The sequence below is a fragment of the Eubalaena glacialis genome, chromosome 14, assembly GCF_028564815.1.
Source record: "Eubalaena glacialis isolate mEubGla1 chromosome 14, mEubGla1.1.hap2.+ XY, whole genome shotgun sequence".
NCBI classification, from domain to species: Eukaryota; Metazoa; Chordata; class Mammalia; order Artiodactyla; family Balaenidae; genus Eubalaena; species Eubalaena glacialis.
The window spans coordinates 63,440,118-63,455,614 of NC_083729.1; the positions used below are offsets into that span (position 1 = coordinate 63,440,118).

At 46.3% G+C, this 15,497-nt stretch overlaps 1 protein-coding gene across 1 annotated transcript; it reads left to right on the plus strand.

The window, feature by feature from the left end:
* Nucleotides 1–9,541: 9,541 nt before the first annotated feature.
* SPR (sepiapterin reductase) lies at nucleotides 9,542–15,251 on the plus strand. Its single transcript, XM_061211097.1, has 3 exons — nucleotides 9,542–10,051; nucleotides 10,621–10,911; nucleotides 14,432–15,251. The coding sequence occupies exons 1-3, from the start codon at nucleotides 9,730–9,732 to the stop codon at nucleotides 14,620–14,622; spliced, it is 804 nt and encodes a 267-aa protein (XP_061067080.1). The 5' UTR covers nucleotides 9,542–9,729; the 3' UTR covers nucleotides 14,623–15,251.
* The last annotated feature ends 246 nt before the right edge of the window (nucleotides 15,252–15,497 follow it).

Below are 15,497 nucleotides of genomic sequence, written 5' to 3' on the forward strand. Positions count from 1 at the left end.
GATTGTGGAGCTTTAATCCACTGCTTCTGAGGCTGCTAGGAGAGATTTCCCTTTCTCTTCTCTGTTCACACAGCTCCTGGGGTTCAGCTTTGGATTCGGACCCGCTTCTGCGTGTAGGTCGCCTGAGGGCGTCTGTTCTTCGCTCAGACAGACGGGGTTAAAGGAGCAGCTGCTTCAGGGGCTCTGGCTCACTCAGGCCGGGAGGAGGGTGGCGTATGGAATGCAGGGCAAGCCTGTGGCGGCAGAGGCTGGCATGACATTGCAGCAGCCTGAGGCGCGCTGTGTGTTCTCCCGGGGAAGTTGTCCCCGGATCACGGGAGCCTGGCGGTGGCGGGCTGCACAGGCTCCCGGGAGGGGCGGTGTGGATAGTGACCTGTGCTTGCACACAGGCTTCTTGGTGGCGGCAGCAGCAGCAGCAGCAGCAGCCTTAGCATCTCATGCCCGTCTCTGAGGTCTGCGCTGATAGTCGCGGCTCGTGCCGGTCTCTGGAGCTCCTTTAAGTGGCGCTCTGAATCCCCTCTCCTTGCACACCTGGAAACAAAGAGGCAAGAAAAAGTCTCTTGCCTCTTCAGCAGCTCCAGACCTTTACCCCGGACTCCCTCCTGGCTAGCTGTGGCGCACTAGCCCCTTCAGGCTGTGTTCACGCAGCCAACTCCAGTCCTCTCCCTGGGATCCGACCGAAGCCCGAGCCTCAGCTCCCAGCCCCCGCCCTTCCCGGCGGGTGAGCAGACGAGCCTCAGCTCCCAGCCCCCGCCCTTCCCGGCGGGTGAGCAGACAAGCCTCTCGGGCTGGTGAGTGTTGCTCGGCGCCGAGCCTCTGTGCGGGAATCTCTCCGCTTTGCCCTCTGCACCCCTGTGGCTGCGCTCTCCTCCGTGGCTCCGAAGCTTCCCCCCTCCGCCTCCCGCAGTCTCCGCCCGCGAAGGGGCTTCCTAGTGTGTGGAAACCTTTCCTCCTTCACAGCTCCCTCCCACTGGTGCAGGTCCCGTCCTTATTCTTTTGTCTCTGTTTTTTCTCTTTTCTTTTACCCTACCCAGGTACGTGGGGACTTTCTTGCCTTTTGGGAAGTCTTTCTTCTGCCAGCGTTCAGTAGGTGTTCTGTAGGAGTTGTTCCACATGTAGATGTATTTCTGATGTATTTGTGGGGAGGAAGGTGATCTCCGCATCTTACTCTTCTGCCTCCTTGAAGCTCCTCTCCATGTGTCCTTTTGAATTATGTTTTCCTAAGGGTATATGCCCAGTAGTATGTATATAGTAGTAGTGGGATTGCTGGGTCATATGGTACTTCTATTTTTAGTTTTTTAAGGAAACTCCATACTGTTCTCCATAGTGGCTGTATCAATTTACATTCCCATCAACAGTGCAAGAGGGTTTCCTCTTCTCCACACCCTCTCCAGCATTTATTGTTTGTAGATCATTTGACGGTGGCCATTCTGACCAGTGTGAGGTGCTACCTAATTGTAGTTTTGATTTGCAGTTCTCTAATAATTAGTGATGTTGAGCATCCTTTCATGTGCCCCTTGGCTATCTGTATATCCTCCTTGGAGAAATGTCTACTTAGGTCTTCTGCCCATTTTTTGATTGGGTTGTTTTTTTTTTAATATTGAGCTCCATGAGCTGTTTGTATATTTTGGAGATTAATCCGTTGTCTGTTGCTTCATTTGCAAATATTTTCTCCCATTCTGAGGGTTGTCTTTTCGTCTTGTTTATCGTTTCCTTTGCTGTGCAAAAGCTTTTAAGTTTCATTAGGTCCCATTTGTTTATTTATCTTTTTATTTTCATTACTCTAGGAGGTGGGTCAAAAAAGATCTCACTATGGTTTATATCAAAGAGTATTTTTCCTCTGTTTTTCTCTAAGAGTTTCATAGTGTCTGGTCTTACATTTAGGTCTTTAATGCATTTTGAGTTTATTTTTGTGTATGGTGTTAGATGGTGTTCTAATTTCATTCTTTTACATGTAGCTGTCCAGTTTTCCCACCACAGGAGCTCAGGCCCGACCCCTGGCCCATGAACCAAGATGCTGCAAGCCATGGGGAGGTGGCAAAAAAGAAAAAAAAAGAGAAGAGAAAAAACGAGCAGAACAATAACAAAAAGTAAAAATAAAATAAGGTTAGAAAACTAACATATATGTCAAAAAAAATAAAAATATAGATGAAACAATAACTGGAAGGTAAAACAGAGCCACAAAAGCAAAAAAGAAGGCAAAAAAAAAAGGCCAGAAAAGGCCTTGGCTGTGGGTGGGAGGGACTTGGTTGGGTGGGGGGTTTAGGCGGGGGGGCTGGGTCTAGGCTTAGGACCCTTGTGGCCACCAAAGGCCCTGGGGGTTGGGGGTGGGGCTTAGGCTTAGTGTGGGCAGAGGGGCCCTGGAGTGCCTCCAGCCTCTGAGTTCGGATGGTCAGGCCAGGACCTCAGCACGCTCCCTGGGGGCCGAGTGGGTGGGGAAATGTTCCCCACCCCCCCACCCCGCCATCCTCTGCTCCTGGAGGGTCCTTCCCCTGTTTGCCTCTACTCTTCTTCCCCCATTCCCTCCCACGCCCCTAGGACCCATGCGGCCGGAGGGGGCCTCAGAGGGCGGAGGACCAGGCCCGGGACCCCAGCAAGCTTTCCGGGGCCTGTGGGGGCAGGGAAACGCTAGCTGCAGTTCCCCTGATCCTCTGATTCCAGAGGGTCCCTCCCCGTCCACCTCTCCTCTTCCTCCCCCCACACCACGACCCTAGGACCCACACGGCCGGAGGGGGCCCCGGAAGGCGGAGGACCAGGCCCAGGAGCCCAGCAGGCTTCCCAGGGCCTGCATGGGCGGGGGAAACAGCTGCGTTCCCTCCCTGATCCTCCAATCCCCAAGGATCCCGCCTGGTGCGGGAACCCCTCCCCTCCCCCAGCCACCCCTCAGGGGCACTGGTCCCATCTGGCCTCCTCTTCTCCTCCCCCCTCGCTCCCCCCCCCCCACATCCTACCTGGTCGCTCAGGGTTCCTCCCATCCCCTTGGGTGTCGAGGTCCCCCACCAGCATCTCGTAGGTGCCCTAGTTGTGGGGAGACGGGAACTTTGCATCCTCCTACTCCGCCATCTTGACTCAGCCAGAGTTAGTGTTTAAATACTTTTTTTCCATGCTGATAAAACAGTAAAGATATCAAAAATAATTCCCGAAGAACACATAATGTATGAAATAAAATATTATTAAGTTGAATCTAAAGGCCATATAAATTGTTTTTAAAAAGCTGGTGCATGGGAAGGTGTGGAGGAATTAAAATACGTTAAATCTCTCATAATATGGAGATGTAATAATAATAATATCTATTTATTGTATTATAAAGTGATATGCTAAGTCCTTTATATTTAGCTGCCTTATTCTACCCACTATGAACACTGAGATTGTCTGAGTTGCTCATCATTACATCTCCAGAGCCTAGCCCATTTCCTGGTTCATGTTAGGCACTTAACAAATATTTGTGCAATGTTGAGTAAACAAGCCTATAAAGTAATCAACCTTTAAACATGTCATGTGACCTGGTCAAGTTTGCACAGTAAGAGATAGAGCCGGGATTCCAACCAGGTCTGTTTGCCTCCAAAATTCAGTCACATTGTTTTCCCCAAAGTATAATGTTTTGGTTTTAATACTGATAGAAAAATAAAAGTTCACACTTTTATAATTTTATTTCAAAAGTAACTATTGGTAAACTAAAAACAGAATCTGTAACTTCCAAATCAATAGGGGAAAAAATAGAACAAAGAAAACTTGAGTAAAGAAAAATAAATAAATAAAACAAAACCACAAAGAAGCCCAGAAGTAGAAAGCCTAATAGAAAAATGGGCAAAGAGCATGAGTAATCAACTCACAGAAGAAATAAAAATAAATTTCATCATTTTCTTCATTTTCCAAAAAATGTCATCATTTTCTTATGTAACCACATGCCATTATTACACCTAAAAAATAACAATAAATAATTGACATCATCTAATACCAAGTATATTGAAATGTCCTCAATTATTTAAAATATATATTTTACATTGGTTTGTTTGAATCAGAATCCAAACAAGATCCACATTTTTAATTGAGTTGTCACATCTTTTTAACATAAAGCTGTCCCTCCCACCTTTTTTTCATGCCATTGACTCAAAGAAACTGACTGATATTCTGCAGAAAGTCTCACATTCTGGATTTTTCTGCTTTGTTAATTTATTCTTCAATTTTATTTGTCTTTTTAACATTGAGTTGTAAGTATGGTTAATTTTTTTTTAAGTTTCTATTTAGAAATAATTTCAGACCTTTAAAAATTACAAAAATAGTATTAAGAACCATATACCTTTAACCCAGTTTTCCCAAATGTTAATGGTTTACTACGTTTGCTTTATTCATTCTATTTTTGTTCTGAAACATTTGAGACTAAGTTACAGATAAAGGGCCCTTTACCTCTAAATACTTTAGTATATTTCCGAAAAGAAGGACATTCTCTTACATAACAATAGTTCAATGGTCAAAATCAGGAAATGATACAATATCAGTAACTAACCTACAGATCTTATTCAAATTTCACTAATTTTTCTTCTAAAGGCCTTTATCAGGTTTAGGCTTTTAAATTTATTTTAACATATTTCTTACCTTTCAGGCATTTGTACCCTTAAAAAAATGTTACTGCCAATTGCTATTGCAGTAGTTCCCAAACGTGTTTGCACGTTAGAATCACCTGGAGAGCTTTTAAAAATTTCTAGAGAAAATTCTTGAGAAAAAACAACAAAGCTGGGGCTTCCCTGGTGGCGCAGCGGTTGAGAATCTGCCTGCTGATGCAGGGGACACGGGTTCGAGCCCTGGTCTGGGAAGATCCCACATGCCGCGGAGCAACTAGGCCCGTGAGCCACAATTACTGAGCCTGTGTGTCTGGAGCCTGTGCTCCGCAACAAGAGAGGCCACAATAGTGAGAGGCCCGCGCACCGTGATGAAGAGTGGCCCCCGCTTGCCGCAACCAGAGAAAGCCCTCGCACAGAAACGAAGACCCAACACAGCCATAAATAAATAAATTAAAAAAAAAAAAAAAACAACAACAAGGCTGAAGTCATCATGCTCTCTGATTTCAAACTATATCACAAAGCTATCATCATTGAAACAGTATAGTATTGGCATAAAAACAGACCCACAGATAAATGGAACAGAACAGAAAGCCCAGATATAAACCCATAAATTTGGTTAATTAATTTATGACAAAGGGGCCAAAAATACACAACAGGGAAAGGACAGTCTCTTCAATAATTGGTGTTGGGAAAGTTGGACAGCCACATGCAAAAGAGTGAAACTGAACCACTATCTTACACCATACACAAAAACTGAACTCAAAATGGATTAAAGACTTGAATGTAAGACCTGAAACCATAAGATCTCTAAAAGAAAACATAAGCTGTATGCTCCTTGACATTGGTCTTGGCAATGATTGTTTGAATCTGACACCAAAAGCAAAAGGAACAAAAGCAAAAATAAACAAGTGAGATGGTATCAAACAAAAAAGCTTCTGCACAGCAAAGGAAACCATCAACAAAACAAAAAGGCAAACCCACTGAATGAGAGAAATAATTGCAAATCATATATCTGATAAGGGGCTAAAACAAACTATCATACAACTCAGAAGCAAAAAACCAAACAATCCAATTAAAAAATGGACAGAAGATATGAATAGACATTTTTCCAAAGAAGACATACAGGTGGAAAACAGACACATGACAAGATGCTCAACATCACTAATCATCAGGGAAATGCAAATCAAAACCACAATGAGATATCACTTCATACCTGTTAGAATTGCTATTATCAAAAAGATAAGAAACACGTGTTGGTGATGATGTGGAGAAAAGGGAACACTTGTGCACTGTTCGTGGGAATACAAATTGGTGCAACCACTACAGAAAACAGTATAGAGGTTCCTCAAAAAAATTAAAAATAGAACTACCATATGATCCAGCAATTCCACTTCTGGGTATTTATCCAATGAAAACAAAAATACTAATTTGAAAAGATATATGCACCCCTGTGTTCATTGCAGCATTATTTACAATAGTCAAGATATGGAAACAACCTAAGTGTCCAAGGATGGATTCAAAAATTGTGGCATATATATACAGTGGCATATCATTCAGCTATAAAAAAAAAGAATGAAATCTTGCCATTTTCAACAACATGGACGGACCTCGAGGGCATTATACTAAGTGAAATTAGTCAGACAAAGACAAATACAATATGATCTCTTTTATATGTGGACTCTAATAACAAAACAAAACAAAACCCAAAAACCAAGCTGAGAGATACAGAGAACAGATTGGTGGTTGCAAGAGGCGGGGGGTGGATGTGGGAGAAATGGGTGAACTGGGTTTGTTTTGTTTGTATGTTTGTTTTTTTAGTTTAAATAAATTGAATAAAAAATTCCCAAATCCAGGCCTGTGGGACAGAAGCATCAGTGTTCTGAAGTTCCCCAGTGACTCCAATGTGTAGACAAATCTGGAAACCACTGTGCTACTGTTAAATGAATTCTATGGGCTGTGTTGCCCCTGAAATATGATTCACAAATTACTGAAATATTACTTGAAATAAGACTGACAGTGGGAGGAGGTGTACGGCAGATAATCATCTTTCTCAGAAAAGAAAAATTTTCCAGGCTCTCTCCCAGTCAAGGCAAACCACACTCTCTTCGGGTGCTATTTCCAAATGGTTCCTCCTAGAAGCAGCTAGGCTTAGAAGAGGCTAGGTTTGACTTTTAGCCATCCCTTCACTGTTCCCTCCTTTCTTCAAAGCCTGGCACAAGGTAGAAATTCAATAAATGCCAAATGAATGAACGGATGGGATTGTGCTTTCACCAACCTATATTCTGAGGCCTGAGAGCAGGGAAAAGCTATTAAAATTTATTTAAAGAGTAGGCCATTGGGCCAGTACAGGAGAGTTTAGCTTTGGAGCAATCAAATTTAAAATCTGTATCTTCCATCCTTAATAGATAAGTGAAAAGCAGGAAAGCTTCAAATGATATACAGGTATACATAGTCCTACTTGTGTTAAAACATCAAAAGCCTACTCACCTCTCCTGAGACCCACCTCTCCACAATCCAGCACAATGCCCTGGCTGTTAAATGTTTTGACCATCACCACTGGGTAAGAATTCAGCTATGCATCATTAGTGGGAAACAAAAATGCCTACACCCATGAATGATGAAAATCTTGGCAAACTGGAGCACAGTCTCCTTTCCAAGAGGCACTGTTGCTTACCTCAATCAGAACCCAGTTTGCCAGACATTCCTATTACTCAAAAGAAGCTGGAAATTCTGATACTATGTAAAATCTTCCACTTTAGAAATGTCACCTCAAATTTTAAAAGAAAAAAGAAAGCCCTAATGGCCAAACAAAACACAACAGTAGACTTAATCCGGCACCACTTTAATCTCTACCACTGTTGTGGGGAGAACTCTTAAAAAGGATTGCCATAGTGTTACCGAGTCCAAGCACACGCCGCTCCCTGCGCAAAAGGCCAATGAATTGACAGTAGAGGTGTTGGAGCAAGGAATAGCGACTTTATTCAGAAAGCCAGCAGAGGGCGCTTTCCTGGTGGCGCAGTGGTTAAGAATCCACCTGCCAATGCAGGGAACACGGGTTCAAGCCCTGGTCCGGAAGATTCCCCCATGCTGCAGAGCAACTAAGCCCGTGCTCCACAACTACTGAGCCTGCACTCTAGAGCTGCGAGCCACAACAACTGAACCTGCATGCCACAACTACTGAACCCCGTGTTCTGCAACTACTGAAGCCCACATGCCTAGAGCCCATGCTCCGCAACAAGAGAAGCCACCGCAATGAGAAGCCCACGCACCGCAACGAAGAGTAGCCCCCACTCGCCACAACTAGAGAAAGCCCACGTGCAGCAACGAAGACCCAACACGGCCAAAAATAATAAATAAAAATAAATTAAAAGAAAAAAGGCAGCAGACTGAGAAGATGGTGGACTAGTGTCCCAAAGAACCATCTTACCAGAGTTAGAATTCAGGTTTCATTTATACTAAAAGGGGCGGGGGGGTGTGGCTGGTTGTTGCAAACTTCTTGGGGCTGGAATCCTTTGTCCTTGTAGGTGTCCAGTAGGTCTGGTCTAAATGTTTCTATAAACCTCCAACAAGACAAATGTTATTCTCTGTTCTGCAAGTTTTTATTTCTATATGAATAAGAGTGATATACCTTTAAAGGTCAGAGTCTTGAGAATGGGCAATCCTGTATGTTTCAGGCTATAGGCAACGTTCTTTTACAAAAGGTGCAGAGCCAGCATGACAAAAGCACAGGCAACAAACAGAAGACAAAAGTTAGAGCTAAAGGAAGATTCAATATGGAGTCAGGTTTGTTTTTCTCTGTTACAGTAGGTATTGGAGAACCAACACATCAGGAGAGAAAATGGTAAAAGTAATTGCAGTAAATTCTACAATCTTCTGGCTTCCAATTCAAACAACTTAGAGATTGTTCCCTTAACTTCCCTGAATTCATTCTTGGTCTCTTTTCTCTAACACTGAAAATCTTGGCTCCTAACATCAGTTAGCATAATTACTTGTTTTCTTTGTCGTATTTTACATAAAATAGTTTCAGAATAATGCTATGCTATGTTAACAAATAATCTACTAAATTTTGCAGTTTCATTTGTTCTTAGAATATGTTCCACAGTGATGTACAGTCTGGGCTGTACATTTTACAAAAAGTTTGTGGTAAAGGCCCCTAAGTGGAAAGTGAAGAGCTTCCCCCAAATTGTTCTGGTGTTTACAATGACAGCCCAAAGAACAAGGGAGCAAAATGCATTTTGCTAGGAGCCTTGAAAGGCAATTTTGCTGTCTGTCCCCAGGACAGGGAACAGCACTGGGAGGACTTGGGCTGCGCTATGGAGGTTGCTTGCTGCCCTTGCTAATCTCTTAAGAGACTCCTTTTTTAAGGAGATCTGGGGCTGTCTGCCAACTTTCCCATCTTCCCTCTCTCCTTGAAAAAAGCTGGAAATGTGCGTTTTCTGAAGCACAGGCCTGGACGTACAGACTTAGATGATCATTTGCGAAAATTTGAATGTGGGAGTAGATGGAATTGCCTACTAGGAAGAGTGTAGCATGAGTGGGTGCAGGATCCCTGGGAATACAGACCTTTTAGGGACAGAAGGAGTGAGAAATCTCAGAGAGGCAGGGGAATCAGTGCGAGCACAGAGCCAAGTAGGGAGAAGAGGTTCTTAACATCTGACGGAGGGGAGACTGTGTTCTCCCAAAGGTCGCTCCCGGGGCAGCGAGTTCCCCCAGCCCAGTAGGGACCCCAGTCCCTAAACTGGCATGTGCCACGTGCAGGGATGCCCAGCAAGGAGCAAGATGGCCTGACCTGGAGGAAGTCACTTATGCAAGGAAGTTGGGTCTGGACTTCGGAGGAGAATGCATCCCAGCGGGGGACTGAACGGACTAGCAGGGTAAAGGATGAGGCCCGCGCTCCGCACTGGGCTAGGATTTCCGGTGGGGGCCGCGCCTCCCGCCCTTCCGGTTTAGTGCCTTGGCGCTCTCTCGGAGATTGCAGACACCTCCACTTCCACCGCCAACTGCAAAGAAAAGTAGGGGCGGCTGGTCTCTGCCCGAAGCCTTAGGTTCCCGCCCGCACCGGGCGGGGCCTCCTCCTACTCCCACCGCGGCCCCTCCCACCGCGGCCGCCCCGCCCCGCCCCCTGCCGGGTCTTGGGAAGCGGCTCCAGATTGCCGAGGTAGGAGGCATGGAGGGCTGCGTCGGCGAGGTGGGCGGCCTGGGGCGCGCCTTGTGCGTGCTGACCGGGGCTTCCCGCGGCTTCGGACGGACGCTGGCTCAGCTCCTGGCCCCGCTGCTGTCGCGCGGCTCCGTGCTGGTCCTAAGCGCCCGCAGTGACGAGGCGCTGCGGCAGCTGGAGGCCGAGCTGGGCGCCGAGCGGCCCGGCCTGCGCCTCGTGCGGGTGACCGCCGACCTGAGCACGGAGGCCGGCTTGCAGCAGCTGCTCGGTGCCCTGCGCGAGCTCCCCAGGCCCGAAGGCCTGCAGCGAGTGCTGCTTATCAACAATGCCGGTAAGACGCCCGCCGGCGTGTGAGCGCTTGGAATACTGCTTAGCGTCCAGTTATGTTTTCCCTCCCTTTCACCTCCCCCGCCTCTTAGAACTTTAAAGGTGACTCGTAGAAGTCTGAAAAGACGCCTGAGAGCCCTAGTTTCAGCGGGGTGTGGAGGGAGACCTGGTGCTGTCTGGCGCTCGTTCTCTCCCCTTCTTCCCCCCTTCCTCTTTCAACGCCAAGAACTTTTCTGATCGTCTTGCTCAGCGCTCTCTGGCGGAGGCGTGAGTTAGGGCATGGGGTCTCCCAGCAGAAGTAAATTCCCCCACTTCTCCAAATGGCCCCCAGAGTTCCCCCGAACCCCAGCCCCAGAGAAGGGCATGCGCTTTCTCACTTTGAAGCTTCAGGTGAGTGGGTTCTCCAGGTATGCCTGTCTGCAGAGCTGGGAAGAGAGAGGCGTCTTCAGAAGCACTAGGGAGACTCCTCCTTTAGGTGTGGGTGGGAAGGAGGTGTCTGGAAGAGTTTGAAGAGGGCTGGGAGAAGAGAAAACCCCGCCTGCACTGGGTGATTCCTAAGGTCTGTTTTTTCAGGCAGTCTTGGAGATGTGTCCAAACGCTTCGTAGACCTGGCTGACCCAGCTGAAGTGAACAACTACTGGGCTCTGAACTTGACCTCCATGCTCTGCCTGACTTCCAGCATCCTGAAGGCCTTCCCGGACAGTCCTGGCCTCAGTAGGACTGTGGTTAATATCTCGTCCCTCTGTGCTCTGCAGCCCTTCAAGGGCTGGGCACAGTACTGTGCGGGGAAGGCTGCCCGTAACATGATGTTCCAGGTTCTGGCCGCAGAGGAACCTAGTGTGAGGGTGCTGAGCTATGCCCCAGGTAGGTGAAACATTACTGCCATCCCTGTCCCCAGAACCGGCTGGTTACCCTTTGGAGACTGGGCAAGGAGCCTTCTCTGTCTCCTCCAGGAAAGGACCCACAGAATATTTTGTCCTTGAATCATGACCCATCACTCCTTAAGGGAAATATAGGCTGCAAGAAAGTTAGTGCTGGCAGGGGCAGGGAGCTGTAGTTATCAGGTATGGATTGAGAGTGGGCAGCTGCCTGGACTTGAGGGTGGGGCCAGAAAGTCTGAGATGTTAGAGTTTGAGAGATGATTAGGGTTTGAATTCCAGGCCTGTACCTCATTTCTTCATGTGAAATGGGGAAGATGCTACCTGTCTCACAGGGCAGTTTGTAGGACTGAATGAGGTAAAACATGTAAAAGTGATCCCAAACTGTGAAAGGCTATCTAATTGTTAGCATTTGTAATTGTTAGATAGGACTTATCACACTGTATTATCTTTGTATATATATACTTGTCTACTTCTCTCTCTGCATAGGAAAGCCTTGAAGGCAGGCATTATGCACTATTCATCTTTATATCCCCAGCACCTAGTAAAGCACCCCACTGAGCCAGTCTGCAGTGAACGTTAGCTGAATGAAGAGCAGACAGACATTGTTGAATGCTGACCATCCCATGCTGAACTGTGCTGGAACACTGGGGAATGCTGAGATAAATAAGATAGAGCCCCGTCCTCATGGAAGTTAAAGGGTAGGGGATCTTGTGGTACTTGGTCTGGTTTCTCATCATCCTACCATGATGCCACTGTACACCTTTCTTAAGAGTGAGGCTTCTATTTTCAGCTTGAGGTTGCTGGAATTAGAAGCTGGTGACACAGCTGTTGCATGATGTCTGAGCAACTTAGATAGAGATCCAGTAGTCTATTCCCCTTGGAACCCTAGGGGCAAAGAGGTAGATTAACCTGACCAAAGTCCAGATGCAGCATAGCCAGGATCAAACCTTGCCTCCAAGGTCATGATCAGTGCGGTTTCTACTTCCTCATGCTCTCTAGTACCCAGTCCTCCTTCTGTCCCTCCCTAATGTAATACAGTTATTCTTGCAGCTAATATTCAACTCAGCACCCACTCTGAGCTCAGCCTAGGACTCACTCAGTCAACAGCAAATGGAAACCATAGTCAGGAGCAGAGCAAACTCTAGAGTGCCATGTGACTGGGTTACATTTCAGGGGGCTGCCCTGGACATTGTGAGGAAGTTGACAAGCCCACAACTAATATACTCAATGGTGAAAAGCTAAAAGCTTTTCCTCTAAGATCAGGAACAAGACAAGGAAGCCATTCTTCCCACTTCTATTCAACATAGTATTGGAAGTCCCAGTCAGAGCAATTAGACAAGAAAAGTAAAAGGCATCCAAATTGGAAGGGAAGAGGTAAAACTGTCTCTATTTGCAGATGACATATTATATATAGGAAACCCTAGAGACTTCACCAAAAAATTGTTAGAACTAATAAACAAATTCAGTAAAGTTGCAGGATACAAAACAATGTAAAAACTCAGTTGCATTTCTATACACTAATGACGAAGTATCAGAAAGAGAAATTAACAGTCCCGTTTACAGTTGCATCAAACAGAATAAAATACCTAGGAATAAATTTAACCAAGGAGGTAAAAGACCTGTAAACTGAAAACTATAAGACATTGATGAAAGAGTTTGAAGAAGGTACAAAATGGAAAGATGCCATGCTCATGGATTGGAAGAATTAATATTGTTAAAATGTCCATACTATCCAACCCAATCTACAGATTTAATGCAATCCCTATCAAATTTCCAATGGCATTTTTCACAGAAATAGAACAAACAATTCTAAAATTTGTATGGAACCTCATTAGCCAAAGCAATCTTGAGAAAGAAGAACAAAGCTCTCTAGCATCACTCTCCTTGATTTCAAACTATATTACAAAGCTACAGTAATCAAAATATTATGGTATTGGCATAAAAAACAGACAATTTACCAGTGAAACTATCTAGTCCTGGTGTCGTGGAGAAGATAATTTGGGGTTGAAATATTAGCTTCATAAACTTAGATGTGCAAATCTCTTCTCAGAGATTTGGGAAGTTCTCAACTATTATTTCTTTAAGCTTTCTGTTCCTTTTTTCTCTCTGGGACTCCATAATACATAGATTGTTACATAGATTGTTTCTTTTAATGGTAATCCTTGGTTCATGTAGTGTTTCTTTACTCTTTTACATTCTTTTTCCTTTTTGCTCCTCTGACTAGATAATTTCAAATGCCCTGTTTTCTGGTTCACTAATTTTTCCTGCTTGGTTGAGTCTGCTGTTGAACTCTAACAAATTCTTCAGTCCAGTCATTGTATTCTTCAACTCTAGATTTTGGGTTGTTTTTTTCAAATGGTTTCTGTTTCTTTGTTGAACTTCTCTTTTTGTTCATGCATTGTTTTCCTAATATCATTTAGGTGTCTGTCCGTGTTTTCTTAGAGTTCACAGAATTTCTTTAAGAGGATTATTCTGAATTCTTTGTCAGGCAGTTCATACATCTCATTTCTTTAGGGTCAGTCATTAGAGTTGTATTAGTTTCCTTCAGTGGTGCCATGTTTCCTTGATTATTCATGATCCTTGTGGCCTTGTGTTGGTGTTTGTACATTTGAGGAAGTAGACGCCTCTTCTAGTCTTTATAGACTGAGTTCAGTAGGCAGAGCCCTTCACCAGTCAACTCTTTTAGTGATTCTGGGTGGGCCATCTGGTGATGTCCGTAGCAGTTTTGCCACTAGAGTCCTAAGGCAGCCTGTTGCTGGGGTGGGTACAAAGCCTGGGTCCCCAGTAGTCATCCTGGCACTAGACCAGCTGGGAGTCTGGTTTGAGAGTGCCCACCTAAAGCCTAGGTTCACAGACACTGTGACCTACAGGAGCCATGTAGGGCCACGGGAGTTGGCTAGTGCTGGGGTGTGCCAGAAGCCTGGGTTCACTGGAGCCTGGTGCCGTGGGAACCACCTGAGACCATGGGAGCCAACTGGTGCTGGAGTGGATCAGGGGCCTGGCTTCTCAGGGGCCCTCTAGGAGCCTGGAGTTCCAGGAGCTGCCTGGGGCTGTGGGAACTGCTTGGGGCTGCTGGGACCACTGGAGCTGGGTGTCAGGATGAGCTGGAGGCCTGGGTTCATGGAAACCCACAGGGAGCCACCTAGGGCCATGGGAGTTGGCCTGGTGCTGGAGCAGGCTGACTCTGGAGCCCCCAGGGAAGTTGGGTGTTCACTTCACTCTTCTTCTCCCACAGGGGCGGTGTCTCTCTCTGCACTTGGCTGCTGGGGCTTGGGGAAGGGGTGATAGGGTAGTGTGAATCTGTAGATTTGGTGGTCTAGAGGGACCATGTTCAGTGGACATTGGAATTTGAGTCTGGAGCTCAGTGGTGACAGTGTGGAGCCTTGGTGATACTGACCATGTGTCAGCCAAGATGAGGTGTTGCCTCTGGCCACACCTGACTCCACCCAACTCCACACATACATCAGGGGCCCCTGCCTCATCTTCTTCTCTTCATCCCCTAGGTCCCCTGGACACAGACATGCAGCAGTTAGCCCGGGAGACCTCTGTGGACCCAGACGTGCGAAAAAGGCTGCAGGAGCTGAAGACAAAAGGGGAACTTGTGGATTGCAGGATATCAGCCCAGAAACTTCTGAATTTGCTGCAAAAGGACAAGTTCAAGTCTGGAGCCCATGTCGATTTCTACGATGAATAAGCCCATGTCCTTGGTTCTTAGGGCTTTCTTCCCCCTCTCAGGCATGCCCAGGAGTCCTGTGCCTCCCCACATCCTGCCACAGTGGCACTGCCAACCCTGCCTTACGCAGATAAGCACTCATGCTTACTGTCCTGCCCTCGGATCCAGCCAGCTGTGAGGGCACCAGGTGGCTGGAGTTCCCAGTTCTCAGGAGTCTGTATCGACCACCTTGAGTTAGGAGTAGGCTTAGGAGAGACAAGTTATGGCTGTTGGTGTTCTCTCTCCCCAGGAATAGAATTTTAAGGATGGGGAAAACAGGACAAGAAGCTAAAACACTGAAAAAAGGAGGATGGGTCTCCTGCCCATGGCAGGAGGGAAGAGTCCATGGGGAAGAGGGGATGAGCTAGGGCCAAATAGGAGGGCCTATGTAGATTCACAGATGGCCTGCAGGGAAGGGAGGACAACGCAAGTCTCAGCCCACAGGGAAGCTCCTTGCTCAGGGTAGCAGGACCTTCAGGTGAACTCTGTGTCCTAATTCTGATGCTTCCTCCCTCCAGAACCTACCATGTATCCACCAGATGGGGGAAAGGGCCCCGAGAGTTTATGTACATGTTAAAGGCAGATACAAATAAAACGTGGATTGTCCTTTATTAATGCCTTTCGATTCTGATACGGGTCCCATGACTAAGTCCCTGGTTTGCTGGACCCAAGGGGTGTTCCTGAAGCAGTTAATCCAAACTTGGGGTGCTGCCCTTATGTCCTGCAGTGTTGTCTTGGGGCTATCTGCCTTTTCTCACTGAGCCCCACTGAGCCCAGGTTCAAACAAAGTTGGCCTAGGTGACTTGCCCAGACACCTGTTCCTCCTTTATCCTTTTGCCTATTCTTACCCCAGTCTT

Coding starts and splice junctions, on each gene's coding strand:
- SPR (XM_061211097.1), top strand. CDS start 9,730: ATGGAGGGCTGCGTCGGCGAGGTGGGCGGCCTGGGGCGCGCCTTGTGC. Junction 10,052..10,620: donor GCTGCTTATCAACAATGCCG/GTAAGACGCCCG, acceptor CTGTTTTTTCAG/GCAGTCTTGGAGATGTGTCC. Junction 10,912..14,431: donor GGTGCTGAGCTATGCCCCAG/GTAGGTGAAACA, acceptor TTCATCCCCTAG/GTCCCCTGGACACAGACATG.